Here is a 23,986-nt window from a genome sequence, read left to right as displayed (position 1 = left end):
ATACTTGGGTAAGGAAGAAATTTGTTTCCCGCTTCTGTGACCAGATATTCTTAAAACAGAAGTGCAAACATGACAATATTACATCCATGTGTCTTGAGCATTAGACTGTAGCTTGCCATTTTATGCCATAAAGCCCGTTTTTAGTATAAAGCTTTTTTTAGTATAGAGGCTGTATTGTACTGTGCAGTACTGAAGTACAAGTTTGTTGTTGTTAAATAGGGTTTTAGTGAAGTACTTCAACTGAGGAAATCTAGTAAGTCTTTGGTTCATAGAAATAACTTGAAACTATTAAAAGTTAAGAGTTTTTTTCTCACTAATGTGATCACTAGTCAAAATAATTCAATTAAGAATATAGTAATTAACATAAGAAAAAAAAATAAAAGCTGCGTTTATTTCTCAGTGTTATTCTGTGACTTCTAGCCATGATATTTTCTGAAGCGTATTTTTTGATCCAGGTGTTTGTATCTTCTCCTTCCCCTTACAGTCTGAATAAAAAATGTGGCTCCATTTATGGTGCTGGTGAAACTGGTTTGGAAATCTCCATCCTTGGAGATATTCAAAACTTGACGGAACGTGGTCCTGGGCAACCTGCTTTACCTGGCTCTGCTTGGAGCAGGGGGTTGGATGAGGTGATCTCCAGGGGTCCCGTCCACCCTCAGCTGATCTGCGATCTCATCACACAGGTCCAGAGCAGTGGAGAAATAAGCTTTCAGGGGTAATCTTGGATCAGTGCAAATCTGTGTACATTAAATCAGATTGGCCCTTGAGCACTAAAAATTAGGTAAATCTACAAGTCCCCCTCCAAATGAAATTCTTTAAGAAATCATATTTTTATTCTTTGTGAACACCCAACAGGCCTAAATTGGCTATTCATGTCATGCTATGCCTTGATTAACAATATTTTGCTCTTATATTAGTGGGGCATTATATTGCTTGGTGTTTTTTCCAGTTTTTAGCAAAATAAACTCATTTGTGTGTTATATGTGTAGGTTTACATTTAAGACCACTGGCTGAAAGACTTGGTAACATTTGCATGCAGAGCCCCTAGTCTTCATTTGAAGACTATCAGCAGTGACATCTTGGCTCCTTTGCAGCAATAAAATGCTGCAATGCAATGCAGCAATAAAATGTATGTGCGAAAACTTGCACATACAAAATGTGATTTGCAGCTGTGTTTATACATAAAGTGCCTGAAAATTTTATTGCAGTATGTCAATAGAGATGCTGCTCTTAGAACATGTGCATTACATGTGTGTGAGCTCAGAAGTATTTTTCGAATTTAAAAAAGTACTGTCCTTCAAGGCAATATGTGAATTTTGGTCTCTTGTACTCGTATCAAAACAGTTTAAAGGGAAGAGTGACTGTGGTCCTGCTGTGGATACTTGTTGAATACCTTCGCTGATGGAGAATGCCAGAAGACATTGACTATTTTAATTGGAACTGGGGAAGAAAAAATATCTCAGTGGTCCCAGGCAGGTGGTCAAGGACAAGCTTGTGTAAGAGCACGCAGCTATTGCCTTCTACTGAATGTAAATGTACAAATTGTAGAAATAAAACATTTTTTCCAGTATGCAACTGGCATAGTCTTTGCTCCCACAGGAGCTGCTGACTTGCAGCCTGGAATGGCTGTGCTGTTAAATACCAATAGTTCACACACAAATGAATGTGAAACAGCAGCAAATATATTGCCTGGTTTGCTTGGCAAAAAGAAGGCCAATAACAGGAAATAATTCTGTTCCTCTAACTTAATTTGGAAAAGCTGCAATGGGTTCTGCAAGTAATTTCATCTTTTTTTTCCCCCTGTATGTTCCTAATTGTCTTTCTTCTTGTTCTATGTTGACACTGAAATCCTTGCCCTTGACAGAGACACATCTTCTGTCTGGGCCTTTCTTTCTCCAAAAGAGTCACACTGGTAAAATGTTTTAGTGGATGAGTGAACATCAGGAGAGGTAGCATCACATCACTTTTCCTGAGAACGCTGTGTTATTTTGTTAAAGTTCACTGTTTTATAGCATTTCTATATAGACACTGATTATGCAAAGGAATGGAGCTAAGTAACTCACATAGGTTAAAAATAATAGTGTTTCCTCTCACTTTCCTTTATTAGCTGTCATATTTTGCAAGATAAAGAGCAAACAGACTTTGGGCTGTGTGTTTTTCCTTTTTATTTTTTTAAATAATTCCATTTTGCCTTGTAAAATTCATGCCAGTTATCCTAAGAAATTATCAGTAATTTTTCTGGTAGTTATACCAGTTTTCTTCTGGATTTTGGATGATCTTTGTTTCATATCCTTTTGTGGCTACTGTATGTAATTCTCTTTGTAATGGCAGACTGGCATGAAAAGTTCTTAGGTGAAGTAACGGCAAGGGGAAGAGTGACATACTGAAATTTGAATGCTTGGCTATCCCCTCTGGCTTACTTTCCAGTCCTTGATTTTCCTCCTCTGAAACTCTTCCCTGGAATCTTCATTCAAGACTCCTTGTCTGAGGACAGATAATATTTTTCTCCCTTTTTATAGCACAAATGATTGTTCTCAGTGTTTTATTGCTTGTTTTCACTATGTTTTCAATTAAATGTGGGCTTCAGTAAAAGATTCCATGAAATACTGCATTTTAAATATATTTTTTTTTAAAACACAATGCTGAAAACTGCTTCATGCTTTTAGCTCTATAAATTACTTGGATATTGCTAAAGGATGCATACTTGTTGTCTAATGCATTATAACCAACACCACATTGAGGATGAAGCTTTTTTGGTTTTCTGCTTAAGAAAGAATTTTTGAGAAAGTTAGAACTCCTAAGCAAACTTTGAATGAGTTACTATGCTGAGAAACGAGATATTTTGTACCTGTCACTGAAAATTAGCGTTCTCATCAAAATTGCACTTCTCTAAAAACATTTTTCACTTTACAATAATGTTTCTTGTGCTGATTTGTATATGGCCCAGTATGTAATATTTGAAAACATGGTAGGTAGTGTGCAGTTACTATCTTTGCAATTTCTTCAGCATATCCTGAATACAAAAGTGGCATGATACATGCAAATAAGAAAATAACCCCCCAATTTAATGCTATAGCACAGTAAAAACAAAATGGAGAGTTTTTGCAGTTTTTTCATTTGAAGCCCTTGAGGAAGCCATTCGCTAAACTTTTAGTTTCATTCGTAAAGTATTTCTTTACCCTGTTTAAAATCCAGGCTTGATCTGAGTAATAAGAAAAGATAATGAAAAGGTATTTTAAAGTCTTAAATAGCCACATCTCATTTTAAATGGAAGCTATAAAAAGAAAAAAAAATATACTGGCAACTGCTTTGGAACATAGTGACGTGGTTGCATGAATGCTTGCTGTTTCCAGTATAGTGCAGGCCGGAGGATGCATGATATTCTCTAACATCACTTTAAAGCTCCTCTGGAAACAAAATTAATGTCTTCTAATGTATTCAAAACTACATGTGAATGAGCTTGTGTGGTCAAGGTAAATGTTGGGATAATCATCCTCAGGAGAAAGCTTTTAATAAAGAAAATGCTGCAAGAATTCAAGGCCATTGAAAGATACGCTATATCATAATGAAATACTGGGAGAATGAAAGGTTAGTAGGGAAATGTAATAATATGAAAGAAAATTAGTATATCTGTATATTTGTAGCTGAGAGGTACAAGTGCAGGATATAATTTAACCTTGGAGAACATTCAAAACTAATGTGTATGATGGAAGGTGGTTCAGGATGCCTCATGGTGTTGGTATTTGGAGTTCATCTTCAGCTCTTCGGTTTCTTGATCTTTATCTTTTTAGGATCTGAAGAACGTGTGGTCTCACAAGGGGAGGGACACTGGCTTGCCTCATTTCTGTCACCTCATTACAGCCACCAGCTGCCAAACTGGCTGCACTGGTCTTGCTTTTAGGGCTTGTTAAAGGTTTATATAGCGAATCGGGAAAGAAATGGTCTTCTGAAATACAGGGATATACAAAGTGAAGCTTGAACCGAAGCAAATGCAGATCTAGTGAACTGTTCTTTGTTAGGCAGTTACCTAACTATATTTGTATCTTCCTGAAGTATGAATTAGATTTTATTGGCGCATGTGATACATGAGTATACTGAAGGAAAGTTCATGCAAATAGTATTTAAGCACACAAACTTCCAGACTTTTGAAATGAATGTGTTGTATACAATTCTTCAACACTTTTATAATAAGATTATGGATGTGTTAAAGTTTTTGAATATAAGTATTTAGTAATCCATTGTAAATAAATAAAAAAACCCCCTACATAAATTGTATACGTAGATTAGGTTAAAGTTTTTATATAAGCCTATTGGTATACAAGGCAACTTTTTAAAGTAATATTTAACGTTACTAAAACTAGTGAACAGAGAGGCGAGGTTTAGGATAATCAAATTCCTAAATATGAAGCGTTCCTAAACTGACCAGAGTCATACCTGTGTGAACTAGAATAACTTTAAGTAACTCATAGACTTATATCATCTGTCATACTCATCATTGAAATTTGGCTTTGTGGTTGAGATCTTGGAGCAGTGGAGTATTTATTCTATAATAGTGTAATAGTAGTCAAAAGTAGGCCAAGCTATAAGCATGAACTTTTTCACTCTCATTTATCCGTGTTTTGTTTTGTTTTTTTCCTGTTCGTTTTCTTTTTAAATAAATATAAAACTCCTTCAAATGCAACCAAAAATTGATTTCCATTAGGAAATAAAGTATTGCAGATTTCTTTACAAACATAGACTTCAGGGTTGAAAGGCATATGCCCGTGCTTTGTTTTTGAAAGCTTTTTCCTGCAATATTCAAGTGAAGTATTTATTTGAAGTATTAGTCTGGAATTAGGGGAAATTTCTATTGAGGCAAGAGTAGAAAAAGTTAACATTTTTAGTTTGAATATTTAGGCAGGAGAGTTTATTTAAGTTGTATTTAATGGTCGTCTGATTTCAAATGGAACTGATATGTACAGATTAGGTTCTGACAGACCAAATATTCAACTGCAGCATGGTGTTTTATACCTGAGAGGGTTTGGCTTCCCGAGTACCTCAACCTTGTGATTGTTTCAACTTGTCTCTGTCTTACACAGTTTGTTATCCTTTGTGTCTGAAATGTTGGTGCTATTAAAATAAGGAGGAGTTTAAATACTCTAGACAAGAAAGAGGCTGTTGTAGAACAAACGTAGCTTTCATTAATTATCTAAACACCTTTTTATTTCTCAATTTTCTTTATACATTTACTTGATGTCTAATTATATTCAATCGTCCACAGATATATTCTACTAATGAGTCTTCAGGATCGAAATGAAAAGCTTTTCTATAAAGTGCTGACTTCTGACATTGAAAGGTTCATGCCTATTGTTTATACTCCCACCGTGGGACTGGCTTGCCAACATTATGGTTTAGCATTTCGGAGGCCAAGGTATGTAAGTTTATACTTCAAATAAAAGTAATTGTATCTTATTTTCCTCTTGACAGATTTCTGCAGGGGTTTTCTAACACAGCTGAATGTAAGCCAAGACTGCAATGATTGAGATAATTTACAGTACACTTTCATTCTACATTAAACAATAATTTATATTGCATTAAGAGGGCAAATGGTTGTTTTAACTGTGTTAAAACACGGCATGGGTATATTTCCAATCTCATTAACTGGATTTGACTTTCTTGGAATCCTTGCTGCACGTTACAAGACTGGAAAAGAATGGTTTCTTAATCTTAGATTTGTTTTAGCAACTTGAAGAGTATAGACTTTTACCTTTACAAACATTTATATTATTGGTATTTTATACATACATACAAATAATATGTATACAAACTAAGGATGCATTATATATGTACCTGCAGACATCTTAAAAATAGTCAATAATCATAGAATCATAGAATAGTTTGGGTTGGAAGAGACCTTTAAAGATCATCTAGTCCAGCCCCCCCGCAGTAAGCAGGGACATCTTCAACTAGATCAGGTTGCTCAGAGCCCCATCCAGCCTGTCGTTTCATAGGTTACTAGAGTGCTTTTATTCTGTATTTGCTATCTGTATTTATAGAGTGATGAGGAAGTGGTACAGAAGGACAGATGCTTCTGTTTCACTCTGCCCCTTGAACAACAGTCCGAGGAGTTTGGGATTTATGGTCGTTGCTGTTTTAAAACCTTGTGCATACCAGTGCCTTCAAGTGCAAACTGGAACAACACTTCGGAGCCTTCTGTACAATTTTCTGGCAAAGGAGAAGATAAATGAGCTGTATGTGCATAGCTCTGTTAACAGAAATAGGTTTTTTTAATTTTTACAGTCAAAGCATTGATTGAAAATAAGAAGCTTGCAAGATTAAAGGGAAAAAATGACTTCTCACAAATTTTTCAGCAGGAAGTATTTGAGGGAGAAGACCTATGGCTTCAAGGTTTTGTTGTTAATGTAAAAATCGTTTTGGCCTTGTGACTGACAATGAGTCAGGACCATCTGGCCAAGTGCAGAAAACAAGAATTCCCACTTCTATACACATCAAAAAGTTTAAAAAGACCTCTAGAGTTCTTACTTAAACCTGTTTATCTATCTGTGGCTTTTAGGTGCCTCCACTAGCAAAAGAAGTCATCTCCTTTTTTTCTCCTCAATATTTACCATGATGGTGATTTTATTTGCCTTCCAGGAAGTGCTAAATGTGTCTGGAAATTAAGTATTTGCCTAAGCTGGTCTCATTGCCCCTTGTTTTGATATCCATTGCCTTACAGGATATTGCACAAGGCGCACCTCTGCCCACGCAGGTGCTTTTTACTTTCTCTGCAGACCTGTGGAGCATCTGTGGAGAACAAAACCCTGTTAAGTTAGACAACAGTTCAGCTGAGTGTCAGTCTGCAGCTGGTTGAGATGCAGCTTCCAACAGCAACTGAAACAACCCCAACAACCCCCACCAGCCCCATTTAGAGACTTTCAGACTCCTGAGCTTTCTTCAGTCTGATCCTAAGTACACTCAAGACATGGGGAAAAAAATTATTTGGGAGGTAGGGACGGGGAAAGGAAACATTTCAACTTTTTACTGCTCCCTTTTTTTTTTTTTTTAATTTGGTGGAATTTTTATCTGCACAGGACTTAGAAAGATGCTGTAAATCTTTCTCCTCTAGATATGAAGACTAAAATCGTAGTTCACATCCCTCTCTCACTAATAAATTTATGGATCTCTATAGTTAACTGGAAACAAATTACACTATAGACATGCAGTTAGCACAGATATACTGGGAAATGATGACTTCTGAGTTCTCCACTATTCAACTAAGTCACTCTTCAGGGTTTCCTGTAATGAGAATTGAGTAGACTGTAAAACTTTATAAATTTAATTAAATCATGAATGTATATCGCCACAACCTTACATTTTATTTCCCTTTTAGTTTCAAATATGATATAAAAAGAAAGCTTTCAAAAGCAGGGCATAATAGCAGTAATATATACATTGTACAGGCTTTGGAGTAGCAAACTGAACTTTCTCAACTCAGCAAATGACCGCAGTATAAAACTACCAGTGCATATAAATAGCATTGTACTAACTGTCTCTATTCCCTGCGGATTTTCTTCTGTTCTACTTTAAAAAGCTTGTTATTCTGGCACATGGATAGCGAACTTCCATTCTGATGATATATTTAGCTATTCTGAACAGTGACAGTGATGACCCAAGTGCTCATTGAGCATCCTGGTATTTGTATGTTCTTAAAAGTATGATTTGATTTACTAATATTGCAGTGAAGTCTGATTTTTTTTTCCTTCCAAAAAAGTGCTCATTTCCTTATTGAAAATGAGCAAATTCAAGGCAGAGTATGCTACAAATTTCTTTCCCTTATCATTTAACTTAAAAAATATTATATATAGCTTTATAGGACATTCCATCATTTGGTATTTCACACTGTGTTTTTCACTCTAGTTGACCTGCTAATGAACAACATTAAATCACGTTTGAGCTGATCTGTCTTTTGGTATTTGGTTGTTGTATTCTTTAGCTACTGAAGTCAGCCTCAGCTCTTTTTATCTGTCCGCTGCTTCCCCAAATACATGTGTGCTTTGTATATGTGACTGACTGGCTGGAGAGGTGTCTAAGATATTTATTAAAGTCTGTTTTATTTCTAGTCCTGCTGAATTGCCTCACTACTTTCAAATGAGTGTTCTAATGACTCATGTAAGTAAAGACGGCTGAAAAACATGTACAATCTTTTTCTGCCTAATAAGGATTTCCAAATATTTTTTTTCTTAAGAACGAAATATCATCTGACAGGGCAGATGTTTAGCGTTCCCCATCAAATTCCCAACTGTTACGTTCACATTGTCTCACTACCGGCTCTCATCTTCCCATACCGCCCAGCTGATGCTGGTGTTCATTTAAGGATTTGGAGGAAAGGACTGTAAAGACTTTCGCCTTTGACAGACTCTTTGTTGCTGAAGAAATACCTATACTTTTTGATCTTCCACTGCGCTCTGTTACAGACATCTATATTTTTTCCTAAGGAAAACCTTTTCTAAATTATTCCAAAACCAACTGTGCAAAGCAGTCAAGTTCATTTGGTTTGGAATGATATTGTAGAGTGTGACTCATTTAGTATTAAGCATTATATACCAGCATCCCTCATAAATGGCGCCCTTCATGAGCTGAATTCACAGGGAATTAAAAATAAACATTTAATTTAATATACAGAAGGAGAAAAGGAGTAAAATACTTCCCGGAAAGGGTTGTCAGGTGTTGGAACAGGCTGCCCAGGGAAGTGGTTGAGTCACCATCCCTGGAGGTGTTTAAAAGACATATACATGAGGTTCTCGGGAACATGGTTTAGTGCCAGAGTCAGGCTAATGGTTGGACTCGATGATCCTGAGGGTCTCTTCCAAAGAAAGTGATTTTATGATATAGAATTTAGTCTAGTCTATACATTCCCATGGTTTTTATTAGTTGATTTTTTTCAGTTGTTACAATTCAGGTAAAAGGTATGATCTTATCAAGCCTTAAAATAGGTCTTATCAGTAAGAACTCTGTGTATCTGTTTTATGCTGTCTCATATCTAAAGGCTGTCTTTACTGATAAGTGAATGTTTTTCTTTGGGAATGTATTTTATTTCAGAATATTTTTATTACTGTCTCTTCCCACAACTCAGAAAATGTTTGATATTTCCTACTTAAACAAGGATTCTATTAGAAGCAGACATGTTTATGTAGGTAAATAAGTTGATAATTACCCAGTTACTGCAGATCATATTTATCACACTGGAAGTTACAAGGACGTCTTAATTCAGTTTAAATCCATAAGCTTGGGGTTTTTTTATATTTGGTTAGATTTCTTTATGTTGTGAAGTGAGTTTGAAGCCCTTGGCTCACAAGTTATGTCTTCAGGTGAGGAATAATGGAAATTAATCTAGAGTTTAAAAAAATAGGTGTCTCATGGGATCATTAAATTAGATCATCTTCTGTGATACCCTTACATTTTTCTTAGAAGACTGTATAGGCTCACATGATGTGCTTAGAAGTACAATGTGGCTCAGGCAAGATGTTTTTCATCCTGAAGCAGTATTTGGCAATTGTAGAATGAACATTCAGTGCTGACCAGCTGACTGTCTGATTAAGCAACATTTCTCAAGAGAACCAGCTGCAAAGTAAGTTGACTCACTGGTTTGAAGCTTGTCTAGATAATTGACATTTGTTTGTACAGTTCAAACTCAACTCAAGATTGTATTACTTGCTCTGAATATTCAGCTTAAAATCCACCAGTTTAATGAATAAGAGCATTATTCTAGAAATAAACAGTACAGATCCGATAGCAGATCTGTAACATGCACCTACCTACACCACATAGTTACAGACACATAATTTAGAAGACCGGTCTCTCTGGTCTTCCTCACAACCACTAAGGAGGATGAGGGAAGAAAAAGGCTTCTCCAGGGGGTAGGTCAGAGAAGGAATTTGGACCTGTACAGACAAAAGCTTTAAAGGCTTATGCTGGGAATGTAACGGAGTTGTGGTTTTTATTGCAGTGATCACGTTATCATTAAGAGCATTATTTCAGAATCTCTACTAGGTCACTTTTTGGTGCAGAATTTCTACCCATCATTTAAAAATAAATTCCTAAAGTAAAAAAATTCTTCAGTTGCACAAAGCATGTACACACATATGATAACTTTTGCTGACTTACCAAGAAACAATCTATTTCTATAAATGGATTTCTGAAATGTAACTGTTCTTTCAGTTGCTTTATTCATCCAAAAAGAATAAATATGGGAAAGTTAAATGGAAATTTAAGAATCCAAAATCAACTTTTTATATCTTGTAGAGAACACCCAGGAGTTTAAGGTTCTTGTGTAAACTTGGCATTGGAGAGGAAAGTTGCCAAGTATTGCTATGCTGAAGACTTTGGATGTTGTTAAAATGTTAGGTGACTGTTTATGTATTTCCATTCCTAGAAGGAAAAGCCATTTCAAACAGAATATGTACAAAGCAAGCCCTGGTAACTATTGCAGCAACACAGGCATGGCAAAGTTCCTCCAAAATAACTTCCCGATGCAGTCACACACTGTCAAGCTAACTAGGAACCACTTTGAAAGCAGCTGTATTGAAACCGATGCTGCATATTGAAGATACAGATACAGTCTCTTAAAAGGCAAAGTATGTCAGCCTCGGCTTTGAAGTGATTTTAGTGATTTTTCTTTTTTTTCTTTTTTTTTTTTAATATATAGAAGCAGATCTTGTTCAGCAAAGTATTCTCACAGAAGTTTTCTTCTGTAATGATTCTTTCAGTCTGTCTGTCTTATTTTCCTTCCTCACAAGTGACTAGACATAGCATATCTAGAGCTCTCTTATCCGTCCAAAGTCTAAGCAAGATTACATTTTTGAATTGACTTTTAATAAGTGTTTCAAATGTGTTTGGTTTAGCCCTTTTAATATTTTCAGAGTGCACTAGGAACGTTATTAACAGTCTTCAGTACCAGCTTTTCAGAAGGCAGTTTGTTATGTCAAATACTCAGGCTGCACGTGCTAACATTATACCAGGTTGCCTCCTCATTGAAGTGCGTGACTGACTCAGCACACACAAATTTGAGATTGGTTCCTTTCCTTACATTCCTCAAAGGGAACATATGTATTTACAGTTATTGTATGTATTTACGTTTACAGTGGTTCAGATGCACTATATTGAACACAAGTGCTGCAAGTGTGAGTTCTTTTTTTGTTGACATAGTAATGTCTACATATTGAGACTGTCAGCTGCCAGGCTGACACTTTTTTATAAAGAAAATGAATTAGAGATTAGGGAAATATTTCTGTCCTGGGCCAGAACTTAAAAATGTTAGACCTTGGCTGCAGAAGTTGCAGTCCATTTGCCAGCACAAGGTTGATCCTGCGGTACATTTCGTAACTTTTTTTTGTGATTTTCAATGAGGCTTTCATTGGAGTCTGGATTTTTCTTTTCCTTAATTCCATTGAATGCCTTTGACATCTAAGTCTCTTCAGAAACTAGATTTGGTTTACAGGAGGCCAAAAACTTCTCAAGTACTCCTGGAGCACATGAGCCAAGAAAGTTCAGTTCCTTCAGCTTCTTCATGACTGTCTGTCTCGCCCACAGATACGTGGTATTATCTTGAATGAGATCAGAAGGTCTGGATTAGTTTGACCTGGCTTCTTCACATGTATAACTGCCCCCTTAGATATTTTCAGTGCATCTAGATGTTTTTTCCCAGGCAAAACAGATATATATGTATGTTTAGAGACTTTATTAGTCAGGTTGTTACTCTGGATAATTATCTTAGTATCTTCATTTAGCTAAAACTGATTATTATGTAGCATAAAATGATATTAAAATATATAACAAAGCAGTAATTTCAGACTTATTTTTCCTAGTATCTTTTCGCTGAAAACTATGCAGAATTTTCATCTGAAAGTGAAAAAAAATAAAGTGTGTGGGTTTTTTAACCAATCTCTTGTAAGGGCTGGATTTTTAAGGCAGTCTGAAATCGAAATGTATTGCAATAAAGACATGCAATACAGGAAAATGTTTCTTTGAAAATAGACTATTGGAGTTCCATTCTCCAACAGGCACTGGTGTGGGTTGTGTGTATCAACAATATGGCCCGGCCCAGGTGCAAGTTACTCTGTGACGTTATGACAGAGAATTAGTGTGGCTGTAGCATTTCCTCTAATTTTAGACAATCTTTCTCTTATTGATTTCAAAAGCGATGGCACTTGCAGCCCCTCACCAGTCACTTCTGAAATACATGTTAGTTTTTCATTTTCACTTTTGTCTCTTGTTAAGGTGACGATGGTTGACACTTTCCAGACAACTTTGTGTCTTGTTTTTTTGTGCAGTCTTTCCATTGAATTCAAGCACCAGGACATCTCATGACACCCAGTAATTCTATTCTTTGGCACAATTCCATTCTGCTCTGCTACCTCCATCAAGCTAAAGCTTAGCTTAGCACACTGTTGCTTCCTCGGCTTGAAAATAAGGATAATAGATTCTCCTAGCATAACATTTGCCCTTCTCTGAACATTTGGAAAAGGAGAATTGGCACACAGTGAGGGTGCCGAATTCCTCTCTTCCTCTGGGCTGTCTTCTAGAAACATACTGTGCTGAACTGTGCCCAAGGTGTGATCAACTTAGTCTGCAGCCAGTAGTGCTACAGGGGAAGGTGCAAGACTCTTGCACAGAAGATGTCATTTGGCATCATTTTGGTCTTAGAGTGCTCTGTAAATCTTAAGCAAATTTCTCATTCTAAGAATAGATGATTAAAAAAAAGTTACATCTTGATTTTGAAAACATTAAGGTATTCTTTAGGTTATATGCATGTTATCATCTGGTCTCTTGAACTGTGTTAATACTTTGTGGCTTTTGGTAATATTTTGGCAGTAAGTTTCACCATTTAGTTATAACATTATTTTTTTTTCTCTTTTTATTAAGCTTGCACCTTAGAATAAAATAATAAATAATTAGCCAGTGCTAAACTGAGAATATATAGTCCTAACCTAGCATTATGAAATATGATGTCCTCCAAGTCATACTATTATTTGTATGTACTTAGTGTTTGCATGTAGGTGTTACCTACAGCAATAGTGGAAGATATTTACAGCATATTTGCAGAAGTCACGCTTTGAGTTATGCTTTCATTTAGTCCTATCTGAGTTGGAGCTTTGCGTGTCATTAGCCTCTTCTTACTCTCACGAGCTGTGTACATTTCTTATGCAGGTAATCTTGGGGTTTTTTGTCATGGTCGTAAAAGCAACTTTGTCCTAAAGCACATCACAAGCATGGAATTTCTGAGTTTCAGATCTACGTTTGTACCTCTCGCTTGTGCATTGCTCTGTTTTTTCTGGAGGGAGAACATCTGGGCTGTGAGCAGGAGGAAATGAGGCCATCCCTACTCAAAACATGACTCTCTCAAAATGTTTGGCAGCCACCAATGTTTGGTCATTTTTTTTTCCCCTTCTTAGCACAGTCTTCTGAGCAAGACAGCTGACAAACCTCAGGGCCCTTCTACAAAGCCATCCTTGGTGGTTTCTGTGAAAGAGTGCCAAAAGTATCACACTGTCCATCCCTGTCTCTGTTTCCTTGTCCACTTCCTTCACACCATCCTGGATGTTTTTAGGGGATCCCTTTCCTCATTTGTTTTGTACTTTTATTTTTCATACTTTCCACCATCTCTGTGTAAGATTAGAACAGAAAATTTTCCCTTTTCCAGAAATTTGGAGGACTCAAATTTACCTTTTTGAGGACATCTGCAGTCTGGGCCAATGGGAACTTAAACATATATGGGTTTTGTCATATGATGATGATTATCTTCTTCATTATGCACCCTACTAGGAGTAGGAAACAAAGTTGTTTCTTACTGATGCTTTTCAGCACATGGGAAAGGACAGTTTGTATGATGGTTATTAATGCAGTGCTTATTAGACCCTTCTCGTGTGGTTTGTTAAAACAGTCATTTTGTGGATCTACGTGCAGAAGACTGGACAGAAAGTACATGATCCCAAGTTAAATGTCTTTGCTCTGACTAATCTTTTCTCTCTAGTGCCAACAAGACATAAAAAGGTGGCCTATATCCTTTTCAACTATGAACATACCAACATTTTTTAAATAGTTATATTCTTTTGACGAGTTGTAGTTTCATATCAATAATTAGGACTTGTACCAATATATAAACACATTAATCTGCAACATCATCTTTTTTTCTTGAATTTTTAGAGAGATTTTGACTCTATGCCAGTCCACAATACTGCCTTCTGGTTATAAGCTTCCAGATTTCCTGAAGTAGTACATTCCTTAATGAAATGTACTTTAAGGGCAGAGATTTTATTTAGTTTTCACACCTCAACTTGGCCAAAGGCTTGTGAGCAGCACTGAAGTATCAGGTAATACAGTATGGGAGATGTCTACTCGTTGGCTCTGTCCTACTCAATTCAAGCAGTATTTATCTACCAAATTTTTCCTCTCATGAAACAGCTTCTGTCCACCTGCCAGATTTCTGTAGCCTCCTAACTGTCAATATCATTTGGCCTCGAAACACACCTTCTAAGAGTCACCTGCTTCAATAAGAGAGCCATAACTTTCCTTAGTTCAACATGTTGTCAAGGACAGAAAATCAAACTCTTAACAAACATGGCAATCTGATATCTCATGTGTTTTGTTGTTGTTGGGTTTTTTTGTTTCTTTGTTTGGGTGTTTGTGTGTGTGTGTGTGTGGTTTTTTCTAATGTTGTTCTCCAAGACTATATGATTTGTCATTCTTAGAATTCTTGCCCTCCAAGCCTCTTTCTGTCCCTTCTGAGGGACCCTTTGTAGAATGTTTCTGGAGGAAATACAAAAGTACTTGGATGTTAAGTAATAATAAGTCATTAGACCATTTTTTTAGTTATAAATGTTTTTCTAGTTGTAATTTTTTATAGTTATCCTTTTAGTTATAGAAAAAGGTATGCTAAACCCAAACTTTTAGATTTAAGGGGTCTCAATGTCCTTTTCAAAAATACTAATTCAGTTCTAGTGCTGTTGGTTTGTGTAGTCCACAAGGAAGACTGATTCCTGAATTGCAAGATGCTTATATCCAAGTCCAGATAAAGTATTTTATAAAAAATATTAATAGTCTTATCTCTTGAAGTCATCAAAGACTCTTTCAAAAGAGTTACCCTTTCTTGATGGCCATTTAAGACTGCAAGGCATACCAGTGTCTTCTATTAACCAGTTATCCAGCAAAACAGCTTGTCCCTTAGTCAAACTCACACAGACGTTCTCAGTTCTGTTCCTCAGACCCGACCAGCTACAGGTCTTACCTGGTTCAGTGTTTGCAGTTAATACAAACGACAGCAATTCCACAGCAGCCAGCATCTGTCTTCCTGAGGACCACTTCCATTATCTGAGTCTCACAGTATGGGTGGGATCCCATCCTTGGATGTACTAAGGATCTATTGTGCAAGATGGCAACATATACTTTGTAATTTCGTATTCCTGACTTTTGCTGAAGTGCTTCCAATTGTGCTTTTGAACTGCCCAGCTTCTGTTCTGTCCACTCTTTGTAGGTAGCTCTTCCAAGTTGCATTAACAAATATCTTTGGTGCAAGATCTCACACAATGTCTGCAGATGGATGCTACTTCATCTTTACCTCTTGTGCAGAATAATAGATGTAGTTGCCTCCCTTCTGAACTGGGGGACTTTGAACAGGCCTGAAGTTGTGGCCCGTGAGTGAACATAGTTTGCATACTGGTGGACCAGGGTTCTGTGTCATCCTAGCAGTCATTTAGGACAACACAGACAAGTGACAGCTTGTGCCACATGAACAAACAAGATGGTCCAAGATTTTTTTCAGGTGTCTGATCAGCCTGTGGAACAGGAACATGCATTGCCAGACAGTGTGAATCCCGTTGTGGATGATCCTAGTAATGTCAGATCCTCAAAGACAGTGCTCAGAGTAAAGTGAGACGCAGCACTAATACTAGTGGCTCCAGCATAAAGTAGGGGATGATTTTGGTTTTAAAGTTTGAACCCCTTGTCTTGGAGACTTTTTTTTTTTTTTTTCCTGCTGTTAGTGATATTCAGTGTATTGATGTCAGCTTCACACCACTGTCTCAAACTCTCATTGCTTGCAGCGACTTTCAAAGGAAAGGACAGATCCATTTTAATCTTCAGGAGCATACTTAGTAACAATAAATGAGTTTCTGTGCCATAATTCGCATATTTTTTTCCAGGACGGGCTGCCATGCGCTACATATGACATGTATGCTAGTTTATTCCTAGGCTTCTCTCTAGGGCAATGCAACTGATTTGCTGCAGGAGGTGAGGTAAAACTTTCAGCCCAGCCAAATACAGCTAGAAACTTTAAAGTTAGAAACTTCTTTGCCTACGGAGAAAAAGTGGTCTGGTTTTTGGTGCAAAGAGTTTAGGAAGGGAGGAGAAGCTACAACTTATTTATTGAGGCTGTTGTGCACACCTTCAGTATCAGGCATGCTCAGCCTTTTAGACTGACAAGAAAAGGTCCTTTTAGAAGACACACATTATCTTGTGGTGTGCTGAGACATCCAAGGGACTCCCTTTTTTCAGAGAAAGGGGACAAGAATTGCGTGGATGCTATGTAGGTGTTAAAATGAAATTGTTTTCTATCAATAAGTGTTGTTCATTGTGCCACTGGCGTCATCTGATGGTTCTTAACCAAAGCAGCAGCTGTGACTTCTTCGCTGAGTGTGTCTATAGTAGGGACCAGTACTACTGGCTATCCAACATTTGTGTTGAACTTGCAGTTGCTGAGGAGTTACAGAGTTGTTTGTATTCTGGATGGCAGTCCTGCATTTTTTTTTAAGTGTTTTTTCTGAAACCCTCTTAGAAGAGGTAACGCGCCCCAGGGCAAGCACTGCAGGGCTTGCTTAGGGATTTATACATGAAGAAGCACTTAAAGGAAGAAGTTACCTTTCCATAGCTATTAGCTGTTCTTAGAGATGTGAGGTATGTACAGTCACAGGCCATCCTCTCGCCCTTCCATGTGCTACTTAAACTTGCAATTCATTGCCTGAGATGTAGTAAGAAAAAGGTGTGTTCCCTTTTCTCCCTTCCTAGGGCTACGCTGTGGAAGGGAAAGGGCTTACTCATCAGTGGGACAGAAAAGAAATGGTATTACTGCATGTGTTTACAAATAAGTATCACCAGCAGTAGGGATGTATGCATAGGCACCGTGAGCATGTCGTATGTAGTGAACTGTTATAGGGGACTGATAAGCATTTAGTGTGAGGTTTGTTTTTTTTTTAATATATTGAGATCTTCTTAGAGATAGAGGAATCCTTCTTTCTGCCTCTATACAGTGAGTTTTTTCAAAACCCCTAGTAATTCCCGGTACTATCTCCTGATGTTGAAAAATGAGGTACCAGTAGTATTTCAGATGAGACAACAGTGACTTAGAAACATTAAAATGCTTTATTAGCTCATTCTGTATATATCCCAGCTCATGTCCAGAGGATGTTTTCATTTAGGGGTGTGCTTACGCTGGAATTTCTCCAGGTCTCGTTTTCTGTACATTTGTTGCACGTCCTTCAGCACCACCTAAATCCCCTGCTTACACATTCAGCAGCTTCTCTGTTCAAAATGCTGTCATTACTCAGCAGTCCAACCTTGTCTCATTGTTTCATTTCCAGTACAACATGTAGTAGCTTTAAAAAAGAAACAAACAAAAAAACCCCCAACAACAAAAAACAAAACATCAGTTATTCCTGTGACTGTATTTGGGGAAATCCAAAAGAAGAATGGAAAAACTCCAGCGAAATCACTCAAACTTTGCAGTAACTTGGATATTGGAACATCATCATTTTTTGTTTCTGATGAGAAGCTTTCTAAATAAATAAGGGAAATAGTCAGATATTCAAACAGAAAATTTAAAGTGAAGAGAAGATATAAAGGTTTTCAGCCTTCAAGAACATAACAAGGGGATGTTTGTGGTTTTTAATATATCTTGTCTTTCTCTATGGCTGGATGCTTTCAGTCGGGGAGATTTTTATGCACTGCTTTTAAGACAGCCATATGCCTCTACTGGTAAGGGGCTTCAGGAGAAGGCAAGAGACAAAAGTTTTAGGATAGAAATGAACCCTTTTATTTCTTGCATGGCATTTTCATCCTTTTTAGCAAAGTTTTATAGCTTTATAAAACTGTTTTCTTATGTGCACTGTTCAATAAAAAGTGTCAGCAGTGTGAATTATAATAAAACAAATGTAAAAAGAGCAGGTCATAATAACTTCATCAAGTCTATTGTAGAATAATATTAATGTAGTGTAATTTGCTGTTGGGTGGAGAAAGGTTAATGAGGCATCTGTCATCCTGCCCACTGCTCTCTGAGTTACGTGGTGGCATTGCAAGTCAGTTCTGCTTTGTATAGGGACCTTCTTCTGCTAATGAACATTAAATGATTAAACTACATGCAGGAAAACCAGTACTTTTTTAGAAAACAGCTGTAGGTGCACAAGAGATTGCTGGAAGCTTAGATCAGATAGACAAAAATGGTAAGAATGCATATAAGCCAAACAAAGCAAGTAATTTTGGGGGGCTTGGACTGAGTGATCTCCAGTGATCCTGGCCAACCTCCTTGAAGCTGTGATCTCTGTGCCCTCAGCACGCGGGTCTCGGAGATGTCACCAAATGCTGCACGCGGACGGCTCAAGCCTGGGTGTGAAACAGCCCTGCTCTGTGCTGGGATGCTCGCTGGCAATCCCGTATAACAGGTTTAACCCATCAGCCTGCCCGCCTCCTGCCTTCTTAACCTCGCAGCACGGCAGCTCCTTGCGTTAGGAACTGCTCTGTCACTGTGACACCGACTGAGCCGTTCCCTTGGTTCCTTTTCAGCAGATAAGGTCAGTCCTACAAATGGAAGATAGCGCCTCTTTTCAGAAGTGACTTCTTCATTAAAGTGGAAGTTGAGGAGGATATGCTGTAAGCAGAATGAGTCTTCACTTTTGTCCTTGTTAATGGTTATTGAGAGCAAATGGTGGTGACTTAAAGGTCAGTGAGAACTGGCTTAAAGGATGCTATTGTCTAAATACTGGAAATTTTCCATGTTCCAATGAGCCGGGGCAGCACAAGTTGTTGAAGTAAATAGAAGGACAGCGATCTCACTTGTTTGAGTACTTCACAGTTTAAATAACATTTAAAAGTGTTTTTAAAAAAACATTATTAGCATTGCAAGATTCCTAGTAGATACATGGTTGATGTTGTTTGTACATGGTTCTTTATGCAGTTAATATTAGCATAAAAAAATACAAGCGTGATAGCTATTGAAGCAGAACAGTGGGTTATTTTTTGTCTTAAAAATGAATGCGTCTGGCTCTGGTAAACTATTCTCTCATTCACAATCTTCAAATAGCTCTATTTGTGTCTATTAGAGTGTAAGTAATTAAGTTATTTATTGAGCAACTGTCAGAATAGTTTAAGTAGCTTCTGGAGCAAAACAGCTCTGGCTCTTAAAACACAGCATTTCCCAAAGTCTGCCTTTTCCTTTTGAAACAAACTCATCCCATCGAATTGCTGTTATGTGGTTAAGCAACAATACATAAAAGCCGATTGTCTAGATGAGTGATACTTTAGGAATATAGTTAAATCAACAAATTAATGTTTTAAGAAGCAGATATAAAAAGATATGATTTCATCTGTTCTATTGCTGTATGAAAAGGATGCATCGTTACAGTCTGAATATTTAGATGACAAAATGCTGTGCTGCTTGCTTTTGTAAGTAAAGGGGGCGAGGCACTAATTAAGAAACAGTGTTATCTAGATATACAATAATGAGTATTTTATGTAATTCATGCAAAAATTCTGCGATGACAATGTCCATGAAATGTTGCTTTTACTATGAAGTGTTCTTGGTTTTCAGCTGAAATAGTTTGACTAACATGTGAGAGACCTTTTGATTATTAGCAAAGTGACAAGCTGTAATTAATTGCTTTATGCACCACGTAAAATTGGTTTTAAAGTTTTGGTGTGTAAGGCTTGTAATGCTTTACTCAGAGTATCTTAACAATGTATTTTTTTGTGTATTGAATGAGAGAAGCTAAGGAATTACTTAATTGGGTTGCTTTTCATTGTACAAAGGTCTGACTTCTTTGCCCATTTCTGGAGCCTGTGTTTACCCGATTGGCATTCTGACAAAGTGAAAACAGGATGTTTCAAGCAAAAAAAGATGCGTTTTGCAAAAGTCTTTATACACTCAAACTAGCAATGTAGAGCTAACATGCTTTGGTAGCAAGAATCAGGCTCTTGGGGGGCCGGAAGAGTCCAGATTTATTGGAGAAAAGTAATAGGACAGCAGCCCATGTGCAGGTTTTTCTCTGTTTTCCTTTTTCATCCGCCTTCAGTCTGTACTGCTATAGGCAACTTGTCCCTTTTTTTACTATCACAATATACAAAATAGATGCTGCATGTAAGCTCTGGAGGCTGTTTCAGATGCAGGAGGGCAGATGGGGCAATGTCTGTGTGACCTGTCCCCTGCCTGGAGGTGGATCAGGAGTGTGACCAGTCGCTGTGTTGCAGGTTATTGAGCAGCAGCTCCTGGTTCCCCACTACCCTAATCCCACGTGGGGTGGAGAGGGGATGTGCTGAGACCTGACGTTGGGTCTCTGGGCAGCCCTGGCTGTATTTGAAAATGCACCCAGGCCAACTGGGTGGTGACATTTGGCCAAGTAAGATTGCTGGAAGAAAACACGAGATGTAGACAAAAGGAATCCATTTGGAGGTTCCTGCAACCCATGGGGTTGTTTGGGCCAGGTCTTCTGACTGTAGTGCTGCCTGGATGGGGCTCTTTGAGGCACATGGTGTCCCTTATCAAAGAGACAAGGCAGGGCAATGGGCTCTAGTCAAAGTTTTTAGGCAGGCCTGAGCATAGTGTGAACACTGTATTTACTTTTATCCTTGGATGTGCAGCATCTGAAGCACTGCAGCTTGCTGAAGAAGTTATAATCTTAACCTATTCCAGTTGTCTTTTAAAAAAACTATTATTTTTATTATTATTAACATCGTTGTCATTTATTTTTAAATAATGGTATAACATCCATGCTTAAAAATCCCACAACATCTTTGTGTCACTGTGGTTATGTGCCTTTTACTCCTCCAAACCCTATCCTTTCTTTTCTGAAACCTCGTTCTCCCAAGGTTGTCTTTTCAAATGCCAGGCTTACAGCTGGCTCTCTTTTCATGTTAGTTTCATCGCTTTTCTGCTCTTAAGGCTAATTCATGGTGCAGACTGTACCCTTCTGTAAATGCCCTGAACTTACGTGTTTCTGCTATGTATTTTAACTGTAGTAACTGTTAAATCACTGTACTTAGTAACAGGGATTGATGAGCAGCTTTGTTGGACTTGGGCATGTGAAAGAGTGCTATACAGGCTGCTGACACTGGACAAATAGTGCCATGAAACAGCGTTTTCAGAAGGGAGTCTTGAAATAAGACTAAAGACTGGTTTGCTGCTTAGCTGAAGATTGACTGTTTGGACCTCTTGCCATTAGGATTTCCTGTTTACAGCGATTATGAACAACGTATTTTTCTCTGTTTTAATTATTTCCCTACACTCCAATGCCACATGGGCTTTTGAGTTACTATAAAAATTTACAATGAGACTTTCATTGTTCTTTTAAGTACAGCTAACTGGAGTTGGCAGAAGTTAGCATCTGTCTTCCAGAATACTTGAAATCACTTTCTTCTAAAAATAACTATAATCAATCATTTAGGGAACCGTATTCCAAGCATGAAATAACACATAATGTTTATAAACTTTTATGTCTTTTCTGGGTTAATAACTTACTCTCCCTTGTTTTGCATATGCTGCTAGTACTTAGCTGTTTTATGAACTGTATTTTACTCGTGCACAGCTCCAGGCCTTTAGAGGCGTTAACAGTACTTACTCTCCTCTTAATGCTCTTGGCCTATTTTCGATGTTTTTATTTTGCTTCTTAGAAACTTTTCTGTTTAAATATGGTTTGCATATGTGATATCTAGAAAATATATAGCCCAAGTTTCTTTAATATTGATGAATTCAGGATGAAGGTCAGTAGCAGCTGCAATTTCAGCATCAACTATTTTATTTATTGAAAGAAATACCTGTGTATTGCAAAGTAATGAAATTCACCCTGTACAGAGGGAAAGGTAAAATAAATAAATAAATCTGTGAACAGCTGCATTTTTAAATCAGTCCATCAGCTGTGTTTATTAGGCCTCAGAGGTCTTGGAACGAATTTTACTATCAAAAGGAACCTGGTAAGGTAAGATGTAATTAAAAGTTTGAGTACATTTCATATGATGACAGGAGACCATATTGAACAGTTACAATGAGAAACGTTATTACTTCTTGGTGAAATAAAAAGCAGACTGTTCTTTTGGGGGATATAGGTACTCTTAGTTTCTAGTACGATGTTTGTATTGTACCGCTTTTTATAATTTTAACAAAAATAGGAGGGAATTTCAACAGGGACTAGGAAAGTAGTTTACTTCTTTCAAAGTGCAGCAGTTCGGGAAAGTCCAGGCTCAGGAATAAACTGAGGCTGGTCCCTGAGATATTTTATTATTATTATTTTTAAGCTTGTTGATTTAGGCTGCCTGGGGAAGTTAAGTCAACTCTATTATAATTCTATGCACAGTTCATAATTCAAATAACAATTTTGAACATTTAGGGTTGTGAGAAAAGTTTGAACTTTTTTTAATTAAAAATGTTTGGCATTTTCAGAAACTAACATTAGAGTGCCTCCTGTTATTATAAGAAGAGGAAAGAGAGGATTATTCTGTTACTATGACACATTTTTCTAAACTGTACTTTAACAGAAAATAGAGAAATACATTGCTGGTGGGACATTATTTCCTTGAAGCATAATAAACAAATAATCCATTTAATTCTGTTTGCTTTGTTCTCATAGATCAGACTCCTAATAAAACAGTGCCAAATTATATGATGTAGGATGGCCTCCACACAGCTGGCGAAATCTGCTGCAGTGCAGTGAGCTCAGTGACCCAAAACACATCGCCCCTTTGAGTGGTTCCTGATGTCCTACTGTGGTTCCCTCTCTCACTCTTCAGGGCTGTGGTCTTACTGGTGATGTGACAAGAAGGAGGAATAGTTACTTCTTTGCATAATTATTCCTCTGCTGTAGTTTCATGTATTGTCTGGCTATCTGAAGTGGGTATGAGCAGAGGTGAACCCTTTGGCTAGACTGGTATAAACCAGTGCGGAACTGAGGTCTAACTGGGGCCAAAGTGACTGAAGATGAGCCCACTTTCATGTGCCTTCAGACAAGTTCCACGTAGACCTGCATGTGCCAGGTTCAAAAGGAACACGTTAATTTGAAGACTAATCTGCTGCTGCAAGCTTCAAGTCAGTTTTAAGTCACAGTTTTGCTGATTGGCCTTTTAAGCCTCAGCAGGTCTCAAGAAAAGATAGTAATTGTAACCGACACGTCAGTTCAAATAGAAAGGACCGTACTGTGTCATAAAACCTACACTTGCTTTTACAGTGGGCTTGCCAGCCTGGGCTGCTCTGAAAGTGTGTACAGAACTGAAGCCCGCTTTCCCGTGAGAAGCTTTTCTTGTTAGATATGTGAATATGTGCATGCCGAGAAACAAGCACCATATTTTTCCTCTTTTTCTTTCTTTTTTTTTTTTTTTTTTTTTAACGAAACCTTATGGTTAGGAATTTTTTTCTGTATCTTGCTTCTTTCTCCATGTGCTGAAATGTATTACTCGTGCATCTGCTGTAGCGAACCACATCCCAAAGCGCCGTCAGACAGATGCACATCACACGGGCTGCCTCTTGCTCTGCAGCTGGCAGAGCGGGCTGTGCGTCACTGACATGACTACTTATTATTAATGTTACACTCCAATGGATAGTTCTGACTTATTTTTGGACTGAAATAACTACATAAATTAATCCAATTTAAATTGTATAGTTTACAGCCTATAATGTTTTGTGGCTTGAAACTGATGCCGTGGTCCTTTCTCGAATCTTCTCACGACCATGCTATGACAGCCAAAAAATAACTATAACATC

General features: G+C 37.5%; 1 protein-coding gene across 2 annotated transcripts in view; it reads left to right on the top strand.

Moving 5' to 3' along the window:
* ME1 (malic enzyme 1) overlaps nt 1-23,986 on the top strand; it is a 167,651-nt gene that overhangs the window by 41,982 nt on the left and 101,683 nt on the right. For both annotated transcript variants that reach the window (XM_065630972.1, XM_065630973.1), the window contains exon 3: nt 5,261-5,410. In XM_065630972.1, coding sequence (XP_065487044.1) covers nt 5,261-5,410 — 150 coding nt within the window. The remainder of the gene's footprint in view (nt 1-5,260; nt 5,411-23,986) is intronic.

This window comes from Caloenas nicobarica, chromosome 3 (genome assembly GCF_036013445.1).
Source record: "Caloenas nicobarica isolate bCalNic1 chromosome 3, bCalNic1.hap1, whole genome shotgun sequence".
Taxonomy (NCBI): domain Eukaryota; kingdom Metazoa; phylum Chordata; class Aves; order Columbiformes; family Columbidae; genus Caloenas; species Caloenas nicobarica.
This window is presented reverse-complemented; position numbering and strand designations above follow the sequence as displayed.